The sequence below is a fragment of the Phocoena phocoena genome, chromosome 12 (genome assembly GCF_963924675.1).
Source record: "Phocoena phocoena chromosome 12, mPhoPho1.1, whole genome shotgun sequence".
In the NCBI taxonomy this organism is placed as follows: Eukaryota; Metazoa; Chordata; class Mammalia; order Artiodactyla; family Phocoenidae; genus Phocoena; species Phocoena phocoena.
The window spans coordinates 47,692,829-47,710,175 of record NC_089230.1 but is presented as its reverse complement, the minus strand read 5'-3'; the positions used below and the strand labels follow the sequence as shown (position 1 = coordinate 47,710,175).

Below are 17,347 nucleotides of genomic sequence, written 5' to 3'. Positions count from 1 at the left end.
GAGACTGCTTTTTCCAAACAAGATTGCTTATTCCTACAGGAAATGACCTCGTTCTTGAAGGCTGCTGCTAATTTATGGTGAGACGCTAGATCCCTGGCCAATACCACATGGACTTCTAATCAATCTATCCAGGGACAAGTCCACTTAAGAGCATCATTTAGAAGAGGGAAAAAGCGTGGGGGCCATTTGTTGTTGGAGGACATGTTGAAGAAAAAGCTAGTCGCTAAGCACTTTGTGAGTACTGCAGGTAGTGTCAGAATCACTACAAACAGTCCTACAAAATGCTCGTTACTTTTTTAACAAAAAGGAAATTTCATTTCACTGTGTAGTATGTGAGAGATATCCAAGATTATGGATGAATAATCATCAAGTACTCTTAAAGTATAAGACCTGACAAGAAGAAGGAAAAAACAACATCGCAAACAACTTACGCAGTTCTTCTGGCAAATTGCTTGTTTTCAGAGTTCCTCTGGCTGGAGGGTTACTTGGGGGTCTAGGGATAGCAGCTGGGGATGGAGTCTGGGGACCCTCCGGTCTCAACTCTGCAGGACACTCCAAGGACCCCTCAGGAGCACCAGCTCTATGAGGTGGCTGGTTATAAAGCCGGCCCCTGGAAAGGAATACATTCACAGTAAATGTTCATGTTTTATAAACACAAACCTAGGGGGACAGAAAGCCTTTAATGACTATGGGAAATACCAGTGAGCTATCTCTCTCCTCTGCCTCCATTTCTTTCCTGACCCAGAAGGACAGAGTTTTTTTCTGCAGAGATTTTGGTCAATGAGCAATTTGGATGGCTGCCATTTATAAGGGCCTGTGCTAGGGGGTCAAAGAGGGAAGCAGGATTTGATTTCTCAATTTAAGGACTGTCTAATGGGGAAGATAAGTCTCAGGTACAGTTCAGACAAGATAACCAAGAAAACAAAGTAATACAACGGGTGACATACAAGGTTTGGTGTTTAGGCATTCTGATAAGAAGACAACTTTCAGCTCACAATAGATAACATTTAATTATATCTCAAAAGATAGAAAAGACCATGTAGGTTTAAAAGTATCCACGTTAATATATGAATGAAAATCTGATTTTGAAGACCCTTTAAAGAGGTTTGTACCATATTATTATATGGCATCTTTGTTATTATTTTGGTCACCAAAATATTCCCATGAACGGTCTGCTGAGAGGAACAACCAGATGCACTCATGTGAGATTTGGAAGGTAGACGGAAATGGAGGCCATGCTTCTGCCACTTCTGTGGTTTCTGTTGTTAAGGGCTGTCTGTCATGAGGTGCCGAGTTCATCAGGAGGCATCCCAGTGTCCCGTTACAGCTTCACAGTGTCAAGGGCAGGGCATGGGCATCCGTTTTTTTGCCAGTGCAGACCTAGCAGGAACAAAATGTTTCCAGTAGCTGAGGTGGTGGCAGCTTCCGGATTCTGGAGTGTGCTGTGGCAGCATGGCCTAGAATGGAGGGCTCCGCGGTGGCTTTCTGACCCTCCGCCTCTCTGACTATGCCAGAGGAAGCAGCCTCTCTGGTCTCCTGTTCTGTGACTTTGCTCTGGGATCATTCCTGGAAGCCCAGCCTAAAACTCATTCCTCCAACCTCCAACAATGTCGTAAGTACCCAATTCCCTATATTAAATCCCTTCTGTTTACAATAGCTAGAGTTGTTTCTGTTTTCTGTAACTGAATTCTAATTGATATGGAGACTTCAAAAAAATATGAAGTAAATGTGGCATTGTTAACATTTTAAAAAACCTAGGTAGTGGGAACAGGAATGTTTGTTATTTGTTATGTTTGAAATTGTTTTATATTCTAAATCTTACAAAAGTTTTGAATATAAAATCTGTGTGTATATGCCTAGATTGTTGCTTATGATTTCATATTTTTACCCAAAAGAGTATTAAAAAAATTCTGAAAGTCCTATGTAACAAGATTTAAAATAAAATTATACAGAATCTCAACTACATTATATTTCTAATTGTGAATGCTTGAGGAAGTTATTTTTATTTTATATTAATATAGAAAAAAATTTTTTACGAAATATGCCTTCATCTAATGGGGATCCAGTTCCATATTCTTTTTGCATTAAATGCCTTTGTACCCAAAGTTGCTTAGTTGTTATAAAAGACGGTTGCTCACTTGACAAAGCAAAGGCCTTGATAATATTCAAAAACTTTCATATAAAACAATATCATGGAGAGTAATGACAGAGTAAATTTTCTGTATTAAGGTTCTCTTTCAAAAGACCAGTAAGAGGAGAATTAGCTTCATTACCTGTACTTATTTTTCATTATCTTAAAATGATAAAATAAATCCAAGGAGACCATAGCAGGCTTAAATTGATGTTACAAAAGCGGTTACTCTGTACTACATTTGCTATTCTTCTGCATATCTAAAATTATTTCAAAATAAAAGTTTAATTTAAAAATTACTATTGCCTCTCCTATTCAACAGTAAACATAAAGATGCTTAAATTTTGTTTGTTTTCTTGGAATTTTAGATATTTTTTCTGCAAGAGTGCTTATCTGGCTGTAAATCATTACTTAATTCCATTATATAAATTCCATGCAATTTTGTTTTTAAAAAAATAAGGCATCTCTCTGCAAAGAAAATCTGAGGGCTTGTCGGCTTTTGAGTGAAGAGGAAAGGCAGATGTGCCTTATCTGCCATTGTAAATAGAGTGGGCTTTTTTCTTTCAATAAACTTTTTGATCTGATTGCCGATTTCTGAAAAAAACTGCTTTAATAGGACCTTCATATCTCATTCCGTTCTCAAAACAGAATATAGATTTACTCTGAGTGGTATATAAAAGTCGTGCTTGAGCAAGAGCAAACATTTTATCTACTCTCTTTCCAATTTTGTCATCAGTTAGGAAGCTCCATTTACACGAGTTGTTCCTATATGTTTTAGATCTATAAATTAAGAGAAAAGGAAAACTTGAAGAGTCAAAAGAAAACAATGGGGCTTCCCTGGTGGTGCAGTGGTTAAGAATCTGCCTGCCAACGCAGGGGACAGGGGTTTGAGCCCTGGTTGGGAAGATCCCACATCCCGCGGAGCAACTAAGCCCAGTGCCACAACTACTGAGCCTGCGCTCTAGAACCCACGAGCCACAACTACTGAGCCTGCGCGCCTAGAGCCCTTCTCCACGACAAGAGAAGTCACTGCAATGAGAAGCCCGAGCACCGCAATGAAGAGTAGCCCCCGCTCGCCACAACTAGAGAAAGCCCGCACGCAGCAACGAAGACCCATCACAGCCAAAAATAAATAAATAAATAAATTTACAAAAAAAAAAAGAACAATGAAGAGAAATATGATTAAAGGATTAGACAATTAAACAATTAAAGTCAAGAAAAACCAAAATTGTTTTTCTGGAAGAAGTATCGGAAAGACCTAATAATGGTGTTCAACATGTGTGAATTCTTTTATTACAAAAGAAAATAACAGGTTATTTTAAATTTCTATTAAGAACGAATTGAATTTAAAATTTCAAAGTAAGAAATGGTCTTAAACAGGTGTAGAAACTAAGGATATAAAAAAGAACTTCATAGCTTTGGAAGTCAGCCATAGTAAAAATAAAAAACTATTTCATGGGCTAAAAGGCCAGGGGATCTGAAAGTAAAAGAAGCAGGTGTGACTTAGCATCTTAAGAGCCTTTCCTTCAAGAGCATTTTGACTAGTCACCAGTGGCTTTATGTGTCTGGTAAAGAGATTCTTAACCAGTTTCCCTTTCCTCCTGACCTGAAAAGTCTATGTGGGGCGTTCCAGTGTGGGACTTGGTCAGCAGCCTGGGTAGCAAACCAACAGAGAGTTTAGATACATTTTGATTGCATTGGCATCATTCTTTTTCATGTTAGAACTGTTTGAAATTTGGCCCCATCGTACTTACTGATACCTCAGGAGCCCTAGGGAGGAGCAGTCTCTTTGTGGAGGCCTCTCCTCTTGGTCCCAGGGGCTGGGATAGTTCAGGACGACCTTCTGCACAGGGTGCAGGCCTCTCACACTGGCTCCAGGTGGGGCCTGCCCAGGTAGAGCCGGCTGGATCACTTGCTGGTAGGCTGTTCGAGGGTAGTCGTGGCCATCTGCAGGTAAAGACAGCAAAGAAAACAGGGAAGGCTGACCCTAGCTCCTTTGTGTGAAAGGAGAGGTAAGCTCAGTGCAAATTTTTGTCTTGATACCAACTGAGGGTTCCAGATAACGTGTACCACCTCTAAGATGTTTGCCATATTTCTGTACTACTATTTACTTGATTGCTTTCATGAAATTGAGTCATTGTTTTTATTTTTTTCCTAAATAAAAACATCTGTGAAATCATGAGTTTGGTGTTCTAATTGGAAAGTACAAAGCTCCACATAGGCCCCTATTTAAATAAGATGCTTTAAATAATCCAAACTGAGCCTATTCCAGCTGCCTGGCTGATAAAGACCAGGACTTGGAGGGCATCTCTAAGAATGGGGAGGTAGGACCACAGAGACCCCTTTGGTCTAGGACAAGATACACTGCCCAGGTTTTGCTGTTATAGCTTTCCTGGGGCAGGTGAGATACATCCCAAGGGACCCAGATCACCACTATTCCTACCATAATTCCCCAAGTTTTTAGAACCCAAGGCTAGGAGAAATTATCCTCAGGATAGATACAGAAGCACTACTTGCTCTTTTCCTTCCCTGGACACACACACACACACACACACACACACACACACACACACACACCCCAATCCCTCAAGAAGAAGTAAATGAATGAAAACTTGGCTCATACCTCTGGGAAGTAACCAACCAGTTGGCAACACCTCCCAACTTTCTCAGTCCTCTGTTGCTAAAGGCTATGTGCACCTGGGGCCAGGGCAGTTAGAGGAGGGCAGTCTCAGAGCAAAGCCAGGCCTGGCAGTGATTTATATGAATTTGTAACCTAGGAGAAAGTTGGTCCCAGCCAGGCCCAGGAGTAGCAGAGTCCCAAAGGAAGAAGGGCAACCTGCCTGACCAGGTGAGAGAAGAGAAGTGAAGGTCAGAGGAGGGATGCAAGGGAACCCAGGAAGGGTGGGAGAGGAAGGCTCTGGGGGAACTGTCTGGGCCCAAAGGGGCTCAGGTGTGGGAAATCTGAGAGCTCTGATATATCTTAGGGGTGGGCCTAGCTTGGAGAGGGACTGGAGAGAGCCAAGTGGATAACCCTGCAAAATGAACCATGAGCACGTCCTGGTAATCCAAGCATTGCCACCTCTGCCCAAGTAAGAACTTGGATGATGGAGGAGGCATAGCTAGTTAGGGCAAGAAAGAACCTTGGTTTTCAAAAGATATTTATTGGTCTTTATTCTTTCTCTGATTATATAAATAATAACCAATTTGCCTGCCATGTAGGTAGGATACATGCCGGGATGTAAAGTGAAATAAAACTAGGAAGTGAGCAAGAAAGTAACAGATAAAGAAGGTTGGAACCAGAATGTGGTTAAGAACTTTATGCCTAGTTTGGTAAGTAGTCAGGAACCACTGAAGTTTTCATGGGAACATCTAGGGGACTATTGGCCTCAAGTACAGAAGACAAATAATATGTGTATTCACTTCACTAGTGTGGCCCCACTGTCTGGACTCAGGAAACTTGGCTGAGTGACCCTGGAAATGTGCCCAAGCCAGTCTCTCAAGCATGGTCAGAATCCCTGGATTTAGTCTATTGTCTGCTCTGACCTGTGACATCAGCTAGGTCCTTCCTGTCCTGCTTCCTTTGGCAAAAATGACCACACCCCTCTTAACCCAGGTTGTCTCCTGGTCCTGACCGTGACCCTTGCCCTGCTATTGCTTAGGCCTGCCTATGATATTAGGGGCTTAAGGAAAGGGAGGAGGATAAAAGGATCTGACTGGGTCTATCCCAGCCCCTTGGCTGATAAAGACCAGGACATGGAAGGCATCTCTAAGAATGGGGAGACAGGACCACAGAGCCCCCTATGGTCTAGAATAAAATAGACAACTGAGGTTTTGTCTTTACAGCTTTCCTGGGGCAGGTCAGACACATTCCAAGGGGTCCAGCTCACCAGTTGGAATTCCAGGGCTACAGGGCTGGTCTCTCCTGCTGCTCTTTTCCCTAGCTGGAACAGGGTTAAAAAGTGCCACTGCTATCAGGTCACTAGGCCAGCCATGTTTTTAGGTGAGTCTTGTATGAGTGGACCATTTACAAAACCAGCTATAGGTACAACCCTCCAGAGATTACCCACTGCATTTAAAATCCACCTTGCATGATTGGGTCTCTGCCCTTCTTGATTTTACCTCCTACTATACTCTGCTCACCAAGCCCCAGCTATCCTGGCTGTCTTTCTTCTTCTTGAACGCCCCAAGCTATTACCCCACCTCTGGGACCCTGAGTCTGCCATCCGCTCTGCCCAGACTGTTTTGCTCCGTGTCTTTACAGATCAACATCTCGACATTCAGGGCTCAGCTCAGATATCACCTGTTCACCAGTGAATTCACCTGTTCAAATCCCATCTCCCTATTTTATTTTCTTCCTAATGCTCATCATGTTTGTATAAGTAAGCATGACTCTTGTCAACTTCTTACCTGCCTTCCCTACGAGACTCTAAGCTCTGTGAAAGCACGAACTGTGTCTGTTTGCCACCACATCTCCAGGCACAGAGCCGACACCCAGGGGATGCTCAATAAATGAATGAATGAAGACCGAAGAGTTACAAAGCGAACTTCACACACGCACACAAGCGAAGCCATGGAGCACTGCACAGTCTGCCTGCTAGGTCTTGGGTCTTCTAGACTGTCTATGTCTCATCTGCTCTCCATCTGCGGTATTTCTCAGTGTCTCCTCTGGAAGTAGGAAGAAGGAAGACAAGAAGAGGAGCAACGTTGCCAGTGGCCTTGAAAGTTTTTAATGCTTAGAGCCATTCTTGTTTCCCATATCCATTAAAAAGTGGCTAATAAGGTTTTATTTGCTTTAAAATGACTGCCAAGCTCTAATCATAGGGTTTATTTCTTTTCCAGAAGGTGGATGTTAGTGCTGTTAATCAAAAGCCTTTGAATCAAGGACATATGATTTCTAACAGATTATTCCTCACACAACAGGTTTCTGTCTCATAGCAACTAATCATATCATTAAAATCACTAAGGCATGTGGGCTAAGTGTTTGATTAGCTGTAACTCTCATTTCTGAAATGGCCACCTGTGATAAAAACTTACACTGCTTTGTGTGAGCAGATGAAAATGATCCACCTCATCTATTTTTGAAATTAGGGTACTGACAATATAGTTCTCTATGCTGTCCTTTGATTGTTAAAGCAAAGAAATATTGAATATCAGAGGGTCAATCAAAAATAAGATTTCCTTTTTTTTTAAATAAATTTATTTATTTACTTTTGGCTGCATTGGATCTTCGTTGCTGTGCGTGGGCTTTCTCTAGTTGCAGCGAGTGGGACTACTCTTCGATGCGGTGCGTGGGCTTCTCATTGCGGTGGCTTCTCTTGTTGCGGAGCATGGGCTCTAGGCTTGCGGGCTTCTGTAGTTGTGGCACGAGGGCTCAGTAGTTGTGGTGCACGGGCTTAGTTGCTCCACAGGATGTGGGATCCTCCTGGACCAGGGCTTGAACCTGTGTCCCCTGCATTGGCAGGCGTATTCTTAACCACTGTGCCACCAGGGAAACCCAAGGTTTCCTTTTTGTAAGTGGAACTTGACTGGTTTTGTCTGGAATTTGGCTGGTTGTGTGGAAAAGTTGTGAAATAAAATCTGTATTTGTTGGGTAAATGAATGTCTTTTCATCGTTCAGATTTTGATAGTTTTGTTCCACTATTTTGACCAAGGCTTGCTAGTTTAGCTGGGTACTATATATATAATGGCTAACATTTATCGAGTACTTGTTACATGCCAAGTACTGTTCTAAGTTCCTTATTCAGGATTATAGAGTTCAATCTTTTGTTTTCCTAAAGAAGTTTAACTTAGAAAAAAATCCAAATTCCTTACCACAGTCCTTGCCTCCTTCATTTTCTAGCATATCATTCTCTCCCTGCTCACCCTGCTCTAGCCCCACTCGCTTGCTTTTGGTACATTAACTACACCAAACTCCTTGCTTCCTGGACCTTCTTTTCCTTTAGATTTCAGCTCACATGTGTCCTACTCAAAGAGGCCTCCTCTCACCATCCTGTCTATTAATGTCTGTTCTAACACCTGGCTATTTCCTTTATAACACATACACTTTGTTTTTTTGTTTGCCAATTTCTTCTTATCTATAGACTTATCTCCAGTAGACTGTGAACTCTGAAAAGACAGGACCATGTGTGTTGTATTTACCCCTGCACACCCAGTGCCTAGCAGAGAACTGGGCAAATATTTGTTGAATAAGCTGATAAATGAATGAACAAGGTCTGTTTCCAAATCTCATTGACCTCCTTTCTTTCCTCTGCTCTCCCATTAGACAAGTAAAGATGGCCTTTCCAAGGCTTGATTTCACAAAGTCTCTACTCATGATTAGGGAATCACTCCTTTTCCCAGGAAGTAGGGAACAGATTTCTTTTTGTTCATTCAACAAGTATTATTGAACCTCTATGGCTAGGCAGGCGGTGAATAGAAATAAATAGGTTATAGTTCTCCTTAGTAGCTCAAAATAAATGGAGAGAGAAAGAGGAAATCTGTGTGTCTATGGATGTTTGTTTGGAAACACAAACCCACACTCAGTGCGTAAGAGAGGTGTGCAAGCCAGCAGCCAGCTACGTGGTAGACTTAAGAATCACTGCCTAAAATATCTCCCCCAATGACTTGTCCTCATGCCTAAAATTCCATCAAGAGAGTGCATTCTGTAGAATGTGATAGACAAGTGATTTGTTAGCACAGTAACTCCTAGATTCTGACGCAGTGTTAATCACAAAACAAAAATACAAATCTTGCACATCATGAATAGGTGCCCAGAACTGTATGTTACTTGTCAATCTTACGATCCTCTTGGCCTGAGTACACATGGTCTTCGTGTTACTGGGCTTTGACCGCTTGGAATTTGTAAACCAAATCCTAAACGAAGCTTTCCACTTCTCAGTCAAAACATTCAACATTTTTCTTCCTTATTAAGAATGGTATTAAAAGAATTTATGAGAGAGAAAATAAAATCTGATTTTCAAGTTGTCAAAAGACATGATGATATAACGCAATCACTTTAGCCAGGAAAACAAAATGACCTGCATAAACTGTTACAGGAACTCTCACAGCTGTAAACAGCTGTAGTTCCTGAAAGGCAACACCTTTCTTTCTCATCTCTTCCACTTGGTTTGCTTTTTCCTTTCTTTTAATTGTGCATGCATTCTAGCATACAAACAATCACTCTTTGGGGTCCATATGAGCAATAGGAGGCACGTGCCCACAGGTTTATTTTATTCAGTCTCCTTGGTAGAGAAAGCAAGAATTTTACAGTAAAATGAGTCTTTTAGACTTAATACATTCTTTTCTCCCAATTTATTTGCGTCATGGGTTTTATTTGATTGCATAGCCATGATCTCCAGTCTGGTGACCTTCAGGGGAAGGATTTTGAGGCAGTAAGAGGCTGACTTCTCCCGGGGGTTGGGGGGAGGAAAGAAACAGTCTTTTCCCACTGCTTGTTTCCACCTGCTTTGATAACTTTTTTTTTTTTTTGACATGAAAGGGGTGACCAGTAACCAGTTTTGCTTTAACTTGCAAAGGCTAAGGTATGCCATTTGCATGGTGATCATTATTTATTTATATTTTCATTAACGGATGAGGAAGTAATACTCTTCTAAAGCCGAGTAGAACCACGTAGCCATGGTTTCCAACTGCACGAGCATCACTTAGATGAACAGCTCTTTTGAAGTGGTTTTGTTGGCAATTAAATGCAGTTACAGTCCTGACATGAAACTAAGCATTTATACACCTGCTTTGAATGCTTAAAATCTGTGCCAGTGAGAGGGATCTAGAAGTAGAGGAGTACTTTACAGGGCTGGCTATAGGATCCATTTAGATAATAACAATAATAACTAAGAGCTGCTAGTTATTGAGGGCTTACTACAAGCCAGCCACTTTCCTAGTGTCTTTAATACATTATCTCATTTAATCCTCACAGCAACCTTCCTGGGAGCCATTGCTATTGGAGGCTTCATAAATATTTTGGGCTTGCAGTGCCCTGAAGAGAAACTGTAAGCACTGAATTTCCCTGACAAACCCAGCCCGACCCTGACCCTCTTCCCTGTGATTAAATGCCCCTGGGAACCAGGACCAAGGTACATGCAGGGTGGATTAGGCTGAGCCCACCTGTACACTCTCATTTCCCCTTACTTTTCTTTTTTCTTTTTAACTTTTACTTATTTTTAAAAATTATTTATTTATGGCTGTGTTGGGTCTTCGTTGCTGCACACTGGCTTTCTCTAGTTGCAGCTAGCGGGGCTACTCTTCGTAGCGGTGTGTGGGCTTCTCATTGCAGTGGCTTCTCTTGTTGTGGAGCATGGGCTCTAGGCTCGTAGGCTTCAGTAGTTGTGGCTCGTGGGCTCAGTAGTTGTGGCTCACGGGCTTAGCTGCCCCACGGCATGTGGGATCTTCCCGGACCAGGGCTCAAACCCGTGTCCCCTGCATTGGCAGGCAGATTCTTTTTTTTTTTAAATTATAAAAGTAATGCCTGTCTGCTCTAACAAATTCAACAAAAATATGTAGAGTTAGAAGAAAAATCTCCCTATCTCTTCCTAATTCCTTGTTCCCCTTCCCCCATGATCACAGTTAACAGTTGGGGCCATCTTACACACTTTTTAATGGAGTCTTTAACATATATAATTTAAAAAAAATAACATGTATGGGATCAACACTTCATGCTTCTCCCTTAATCTTTTTTATGTCAGAGTGTGTATTTTAGTCTATGTAACAGGGGCCTAGTAGTCTATGGTATAAATAAATCACAATTTATTTATAATAATGTATATTCTTTATAACATAATTTGATAATTATTTATAATTTACTAATTTATAATTATTTACTATACTCTGTCCCCTTATTGATAGGCATTTTACTGTTTTTATTCTTACTCTAATACAATGCTTTAATAAACATCCTCATTCAGGTATTTCTTTATGTTCATTTTATGTGTCTATAGGACAGATTCCTACAAGTGAGACTGCTGGACCAAAGAGGACACATTTAAAATTTTGATAGTGAAATTGTCTCTTGGAAGACTGTACCAGTTTATACTCCTATCAAGAGTAGATGGGGAAGTTCATTTCCCCATAAACCCACTAATACTAGATGTTGTCCCAGGGTTTTTTTGTTTTTGTGCACCTGATTGGGAAAAATACATCTTTAAAAATTTTGCATTTCTCAAATTCAGTAATATTAAGCTTGGTTTCATATGCTTATTGGCTGCTCATACGTGTTCTGTGAATTATTCCCTTCTCCTGTCCAAGTTCTCTCCTCTCTGCCTTTCATCACTTATCTTCACTCCCAGGATCCTAGGCTCCCCTTCCTCCCCCAGTTCAAGAGAAGGAAATAATATAGAGAGCAAGGGGAGGGGATCTGATGAGAGAAAGCAAGTGTTAAGAGACTAAAAGTATTCCCAGTGGGAGTGTTTGCATTTTAACAGAGCCTGCCCAAAGAGGGCAATGCTTACTTCCAAAGACTAGATTGCTAACAATGCCATTTCAGGGTTCAACAGGAAAAATATTTTCAAGTGAGAAGATCTTCCTGGAACTCTCAAATTGTGAGTCCATGTTTTCTCTGTCTATCACAATGGGGCTTTCTCCTGTTAGTGGTTAAAGGCAACTGCTTGGGACTTAGTATCACAAAGCCCTTGATGAAGTATTCACACTTCTACATATTAATCTAAGAAACTAATCAGAAATGCAGGTAAAAACTTATGTACATGATGTATCATATCATTGCTTTTTGGATCAGAAATTGGAAACTACTTAAAATGTCCAACAACAGAGAATAACTTTAAAACAACTTGATAGATCCATCTGATGAAATAATATGCAGCATTTTTAGGTGATGCTGGAAGAATTACACTGAAATTATTTTAGTTTTATATTAAATATATATGCAAAGAAAAAGCCCAGTAAATATGTCAAACCCCAATAAGGAATTATTTTTGGGTGATGGAAACATGGCTTTTGAGCATATTTCAACTTTGAGAGTGAACAAACATCAGTATTATGATCAGAAAAATTATCTTTAAATGCAGATAGTAGAATGTTAAAAAGAAGTATCTTGTGGTATTATTCCCACAAAATCATTCCTTTTTAACCTAGAAATCGTTGAGAAAAAAATGCAAATCCTGACCCTGCCAAGGTTCAGTTTTCAGTGAGTGATTCATGCTCAAGGAACTCTGCCACCACACCCATCCTATCCCTGGGTGCTCAAAGTCCAAGTGAGGTCCTTGCTTCCCAATCAGCTGACTTCGCAGCATCCCACACCAACACCAGAGTCCCAGTTGTAGACCTCAGGGGCTCTTTCTCCCGAAGCTCCATTGCTTCCTCATCTCTTAGCCTCACTCCTTTTTTTTTTTTTTTAACAAATACTTACTGAGCACTTGGCACATGCAGATATATATATATATATATATATATGTTTACTTTTGGCTGCGTTGGGTCTTCGTTGCTGGGTACGGGCTTTCTCTAGTTGTGGCGAGCGGGGGCTACTCTTTGTTGTGGTGTACGGGCTTCTCATTGCAGTGGCTTCTCTTGTTGTGGAGCACGGGCTCTAGGCACGCGGGCTTCAGTAGTTGTGGCTCTCGGGCTCTAGAGCGCAGGCTCAGTAGTTGTGGCGCACGGGCTTAGTTGCTCTGCGGCACGTGGGATCTTCCCAGACCAGAGCTTGAATCTGTGTCCCCTGCATTGGTAGGCGGATTCTTAACCACTGTGCCACCAGGGAAGCCCCTCTTAGCCTCACTCTTAACTCACATTCATTATTGCCTGCTTTCTTCCAAGCATCTTCTAAGTTAAATTCCTTTACCTCACTTTTTTTTTTAAAATTATGAATTACTGTTGCTCCATTCGCTTTAGGAAGCTTTATTAAGCTTCCTAAAGCTATATTAAATGCACATGTATAAATACATAAATTGTGATTGATTATAGGATGTGTAATTATTTCTATAATTTATTTTAAAGCTAGGCACCAGATTTGGTCAGACTCTTTGGTCAGACCATTTGAACTGCTTTCGATACGGTGTTTTATTTTGCTAAGAAAAATATTGCACCTCCCAGCCCCATGTTTCACCTGTAAAGCCCTATTGTTATTTTCCGGCAGCGTCTTAGAGAGCTGACATCAAGAATTATGATGAACCTTTTATCTCAGTCTAAGACTTTATCACTTTCAGAGATGCTTACTGTACTGATACATATTATTTATTCATTCATTCATTCAGAAATAATTTATTAAGAATCTAGTATATGCTGGTCACTGTGCTAAATACCGGAGAATTATGGATTGAAAATACACCTTTTGGGCTTCCCTGGTGGTGCAGTTGTTGAGAGTCCGCCTGCCAATGCAGGGGACACGGGTTCGTGTCCCGGTCTGGGAAGATCCCACGTGCTGCGGAGCGGCTAGGCCCGTGAGCCATGGCCGCTGAGCCTGCGCTCCGCAACGGGAGAGGCTACAGCAGTGAGAGGCCCACGTACCGCAAAAAAAAAAAAAAAAAGAAAGAAAAAAAAAAAAAAGAAAATACACCTTTGCTGAATGTGCAAAAACTTACAGTCTGGAAGGAGAAGTAAACAAGTCCACAAGTAAATGCCATACTGGCATTAGGTGCCCCAACAGGCAGAGTATAAGGAAACAGAGAGCCCAAAGGAGGGACTGATCTGGGGAGACTGCCAGAGGGACACTTGAGCTAAGTCTTAAAAGAGGTATATAGTGATGGTTGTATAACTCTAAATTGAATTGTATACCTAAATGGGGGCAGGGTGAACTTCACAGTGTATAAATTAGATCTCAGAAAAGCAGTTAAAGAAAAAAAGGCATAGAACTGGTTCAAAAGTACACGAAGGGGAAAAACATCTTGGGTAGAGAGAAGAGTGTGGGCAAATGCAGGGGGGTGTGAAACAGCTCGACAAATTAGGGGGACTGCCAGTCCTCAAGTGTGGCTAGGTGGTAGGGTAGATGTTGATGGTTCAACCTCCAAAGGCCTTTTAGCAATGGGATCACAGGAGCGACTGGATCTTCATGTAATGCATGAATTCAGTCTCAATGACGTTCTGGGCACCTTCTGATGTTTTTGACAGAAGTCCCCTTTCTCTGAAAAATCTAAGGTGGAGAAGAAGCATGTAAAGAAGGAAAAACCCAGATGCCCAAGAATTTGGATAGCAACCAAGTTTTCTAGAAGTTATTTGAGTCGTCTCCCTGCCTCTCAGCAAGTTTCACTTAAAACTACCCTAGAGAGGCATCTGTTTTATACTTAAAGTTTCCTAGAGAAGCAGGTTCCAAGCGGAACGGGCTCTGGGCCAAGATAAAGCATTATTCTAAAGCCCCTTGCAAATCCAATCACATGCGGAAGGCCCCACAGGAAGCAAGATGTCCTCCCTGCCCTCTGATCTGTCTGTGCTGGTCTAACGATGCAAGACACTGACGTGAGATTCCCATTTACTCAGTTACCCAGCCCAGAATGTCCAGAGGAGGTAAAGCTCACTTACATGGCACCAGGTGATCGGGGCCTCCAGGACAATAGTAGCGATAGTTCCACTGAGCCTGTGGGGAAGGGTTGGGAGGCAGCATCTGTGCACATGCTGGATACCTCTGAGGTTCAAGCTGATGGAACTCCCTGGATCTGAGAGGCCTGGGGAGGTCCTGGGGGTAACACACGGAGGTGAGGGTCAGGGGCCTTTCCAGCTGCCTGATGCCCAGGACGTCCTGGGGCTGTGAATCATATCCCGTGTCTATCGTACGCAGGTCTGGGGCTGCTCGGTTCCTGTGGATCCGGGCCCGTGGCACCATCTCTTGGCTACTGCCCGGGGGGTCTGCTGAGGCATTAGGTAAACTTTGGTCTGATTTGTCTGAGTCATGGCCAGTGTCAGGAGAAGCTGCTGAAAGCTGAGATCCCAGCCATTGATTACGTTTTTCCATAAGTGAAAACTGATGCTCCGGGGTGAGGGCTCCAACCACAGACTCAGCCTCAGGCTCGCTGGCTGCAGAGCAGCCCAAGGGAAAATCTTTGCCGGGGTCTGGGTGTCTCCTCCAGAAGCTGTCTTCACTCTCTGCCCGGACTTTAGTGCGCAGGCAGGTGACCTGCTGGGACACAGGCTGCTGGTTTGAAAGCTTCAGGGTTGGGTGAGCGTGAGAAAAGTCTCCTGAGGAAGAGTGAAGGGTTTGAGGTGCAGACAAGTTGTTGGGTGCCACGTTCCTTGTATCTGGAGCAGGTAGCTCGGATTCTTCTTCCAGGGAATATTCTGAGAGAGGTTTCAGCAACTGACTTGGGTATGGTTCTGATTCATCAACCTCCACAGGAATGCTTCGGATCATCCTAGTTTCTGGAACAAGAGAAAACATGCCACAGCCTCAGAAGTCAGATCATTTCTTGGAGTCCCCTGCTTTATGACCTTAAGGGACCTCATTCAAGATGTGGTTTAAATTAACAGTAGAGTGACACCAATGCACTGGCAGAGCCCTGATCACGTAAAATTGTTCACTTATCCTCCAGGCAAAGGCACTAAGGCTTATTAAGATATTTTTATCTGGAAGGCGATTCAAAGAATGTGACTGGACCATTATGTGGTAGAAGTCATATACCAGCAAGGGAAAGACACAGATGAAAATCAACAGCCAAGTTTTGAGGGAGGAGAAATAATCGGAATGTGGGTTGTTTCATGTGTATTTGGAATCCATGATGAAAGAAATCTCAGTAACGAATGTGGAATGATCTCTAAAATATACTGTTAAGTGATTAAAGAAAAGCAAGGTGCAGACCAATGTGTATACGATGCTGTTATTTTGTGTGAAAAAATAAAGAGAGGGGAATGTGTGTGTGTGTGAGCACAACTGCTTGCACACGTATAAAACATGGATGGAGGACACACAAGACATTGGTGCACTGGTTGCCTTTGAGAATGGAGCTAAGCTGGGGGGGGGAGGGGGAGAGTTTTTACCTGCTGAAGTTTTAAACTTTTGCCCCCTGTGACTATTGCCCAATTTAAGAAAAAGATTTTTAAAGCCTGAGTTTAAAAAGCACTGGAAAAAAGGTCATAGTGACATTTTCCACTTACAACTATAGGTTATTTGGAGGGCTTAATTCCCTCTTGCACGATGCCTGCATGACCATCTGGCCTGTGATGTAGTAGCTGCACGGACAAGGCTCGCTAAACTAGCCTTTAGCCCACAGAGCAGTTAGCCCACAGTCCAGGTAATATTGGTTTTACCTATAAAAACAGAACTCTCAATCAACATAACAGAATGAGAAAGAAAATTCGTCTCCCCTTATCAGAAGATTGGTTGAGATGATGTCCCAGGATGCTTAGGCTCCAGAGGAAGCAAGGAGGCAGGTCATGGAAAAAGATGTCACAGGGTGATGACGGGAGGCCTGCAGAAGGCTCCAGAGCAGGGATAGTGGGAGTGAGGAAGTGAAAAGAACAATCCTGGCCATCTATTCCGTACAGGCCTCGTACATAGCATACCTCAAGTGCCATACAGGGAGAAGGGGTGGTGTGGGGCGGGGGTGTGTGGATTTTTAAATTCCTATTTTATCCATGTATTATTTCAACCACAAACACTCACTGAGGGCTTACTGTGCCCAAAGGCACGATGCCCATCAGTTATTGTGCTAAGACAAGTTGGAAAATTATGAATTCCCCTTCTCTTGTGCCCAGTACCCAACCCAATGGCAAGAAGACAGCACACATTTTAAAATGCTGCCCCAGGGCTTTCCTGGTGGTGCAGTGGTTGAGGGTCCGCCTGCCGATGCAGGGGATGCGGGTTCGTGCCCCGGTCCGGGAAGATCCCACATGCCGCGGAGCGGCTAGGCCCGTGAGCCATGGCTGCTGGGCCTGCGCGTCCGGGGCCTGTGCTCCGCTATGGGAGAGGCCACAACAGTGAGAGGCCCGCGTACCGCAAAAAAAAAAAAAAAAAAAAAAAAAAATGCTGCCCCAAAGAGCAGAAGTGGGATCAGTAGTTTCCCACCAAATTTATCTTCCTGGCTTGTAGAAAGAGACCTCAATCTGCCCTGCACTCCCTGCCAAATGAATGCCCTCTAACACTTCTCTGACTTACTTGGTATCAGACTTACCCATCTGCTGCAAACAACCTTTGTACCATTTTCTGGCACAACAGAAAATTCCCTCAGGCTCCAAGTCCCTGCGGGCCCTCCCTCCTTGCCTTGGTGTCCCCTGCCCCGGGCTGGCTCTTTTCTAGGCTGCTGTCTAGGCTGGGTGTACTTCCTCCCCCTTGACTCTGCAGAGGATAGA

At 42.7% G+C, this 17,347-nt stretch overlaps 1 protein-coding gene across 3 annotated transcripts in view; it reads right to left on the bottom strand.

The window, feature by feature from the left end:
- TRAF3IP2 (TRAF3 interacting protein 2) overlaps positions 1-15,413 on the bottom strand; it is a 28,403-nt gene extending 12,990 nt beyond the window's left edge. For 2 of the 3 annotated variants that reach the window (XM_065888774.1, XM_065888775.1), the window contains exons 1-3: positions 14,588-15,413; positions 3,886-4,078; positions 432-610 (exon numbers count right to left, since the gene is read on the bottom strand). In XM_065888774.1, the coding sequence (XP_065744846.1) occupies positions 432-610; positions 3,886-4,078; positions 14,588-15,413 (1,198 nt within the window). The remainder of the gene's footprint in view (positions 1-431; positions 611-3,885; positions 4,079-14,587) is intronic. The other variant, XM_065888776.1, reaches the window with a different exon arrangement.
- Between the last annotated feature and the right edge of the window lie 1,934 nt (positions 15,414-17,347).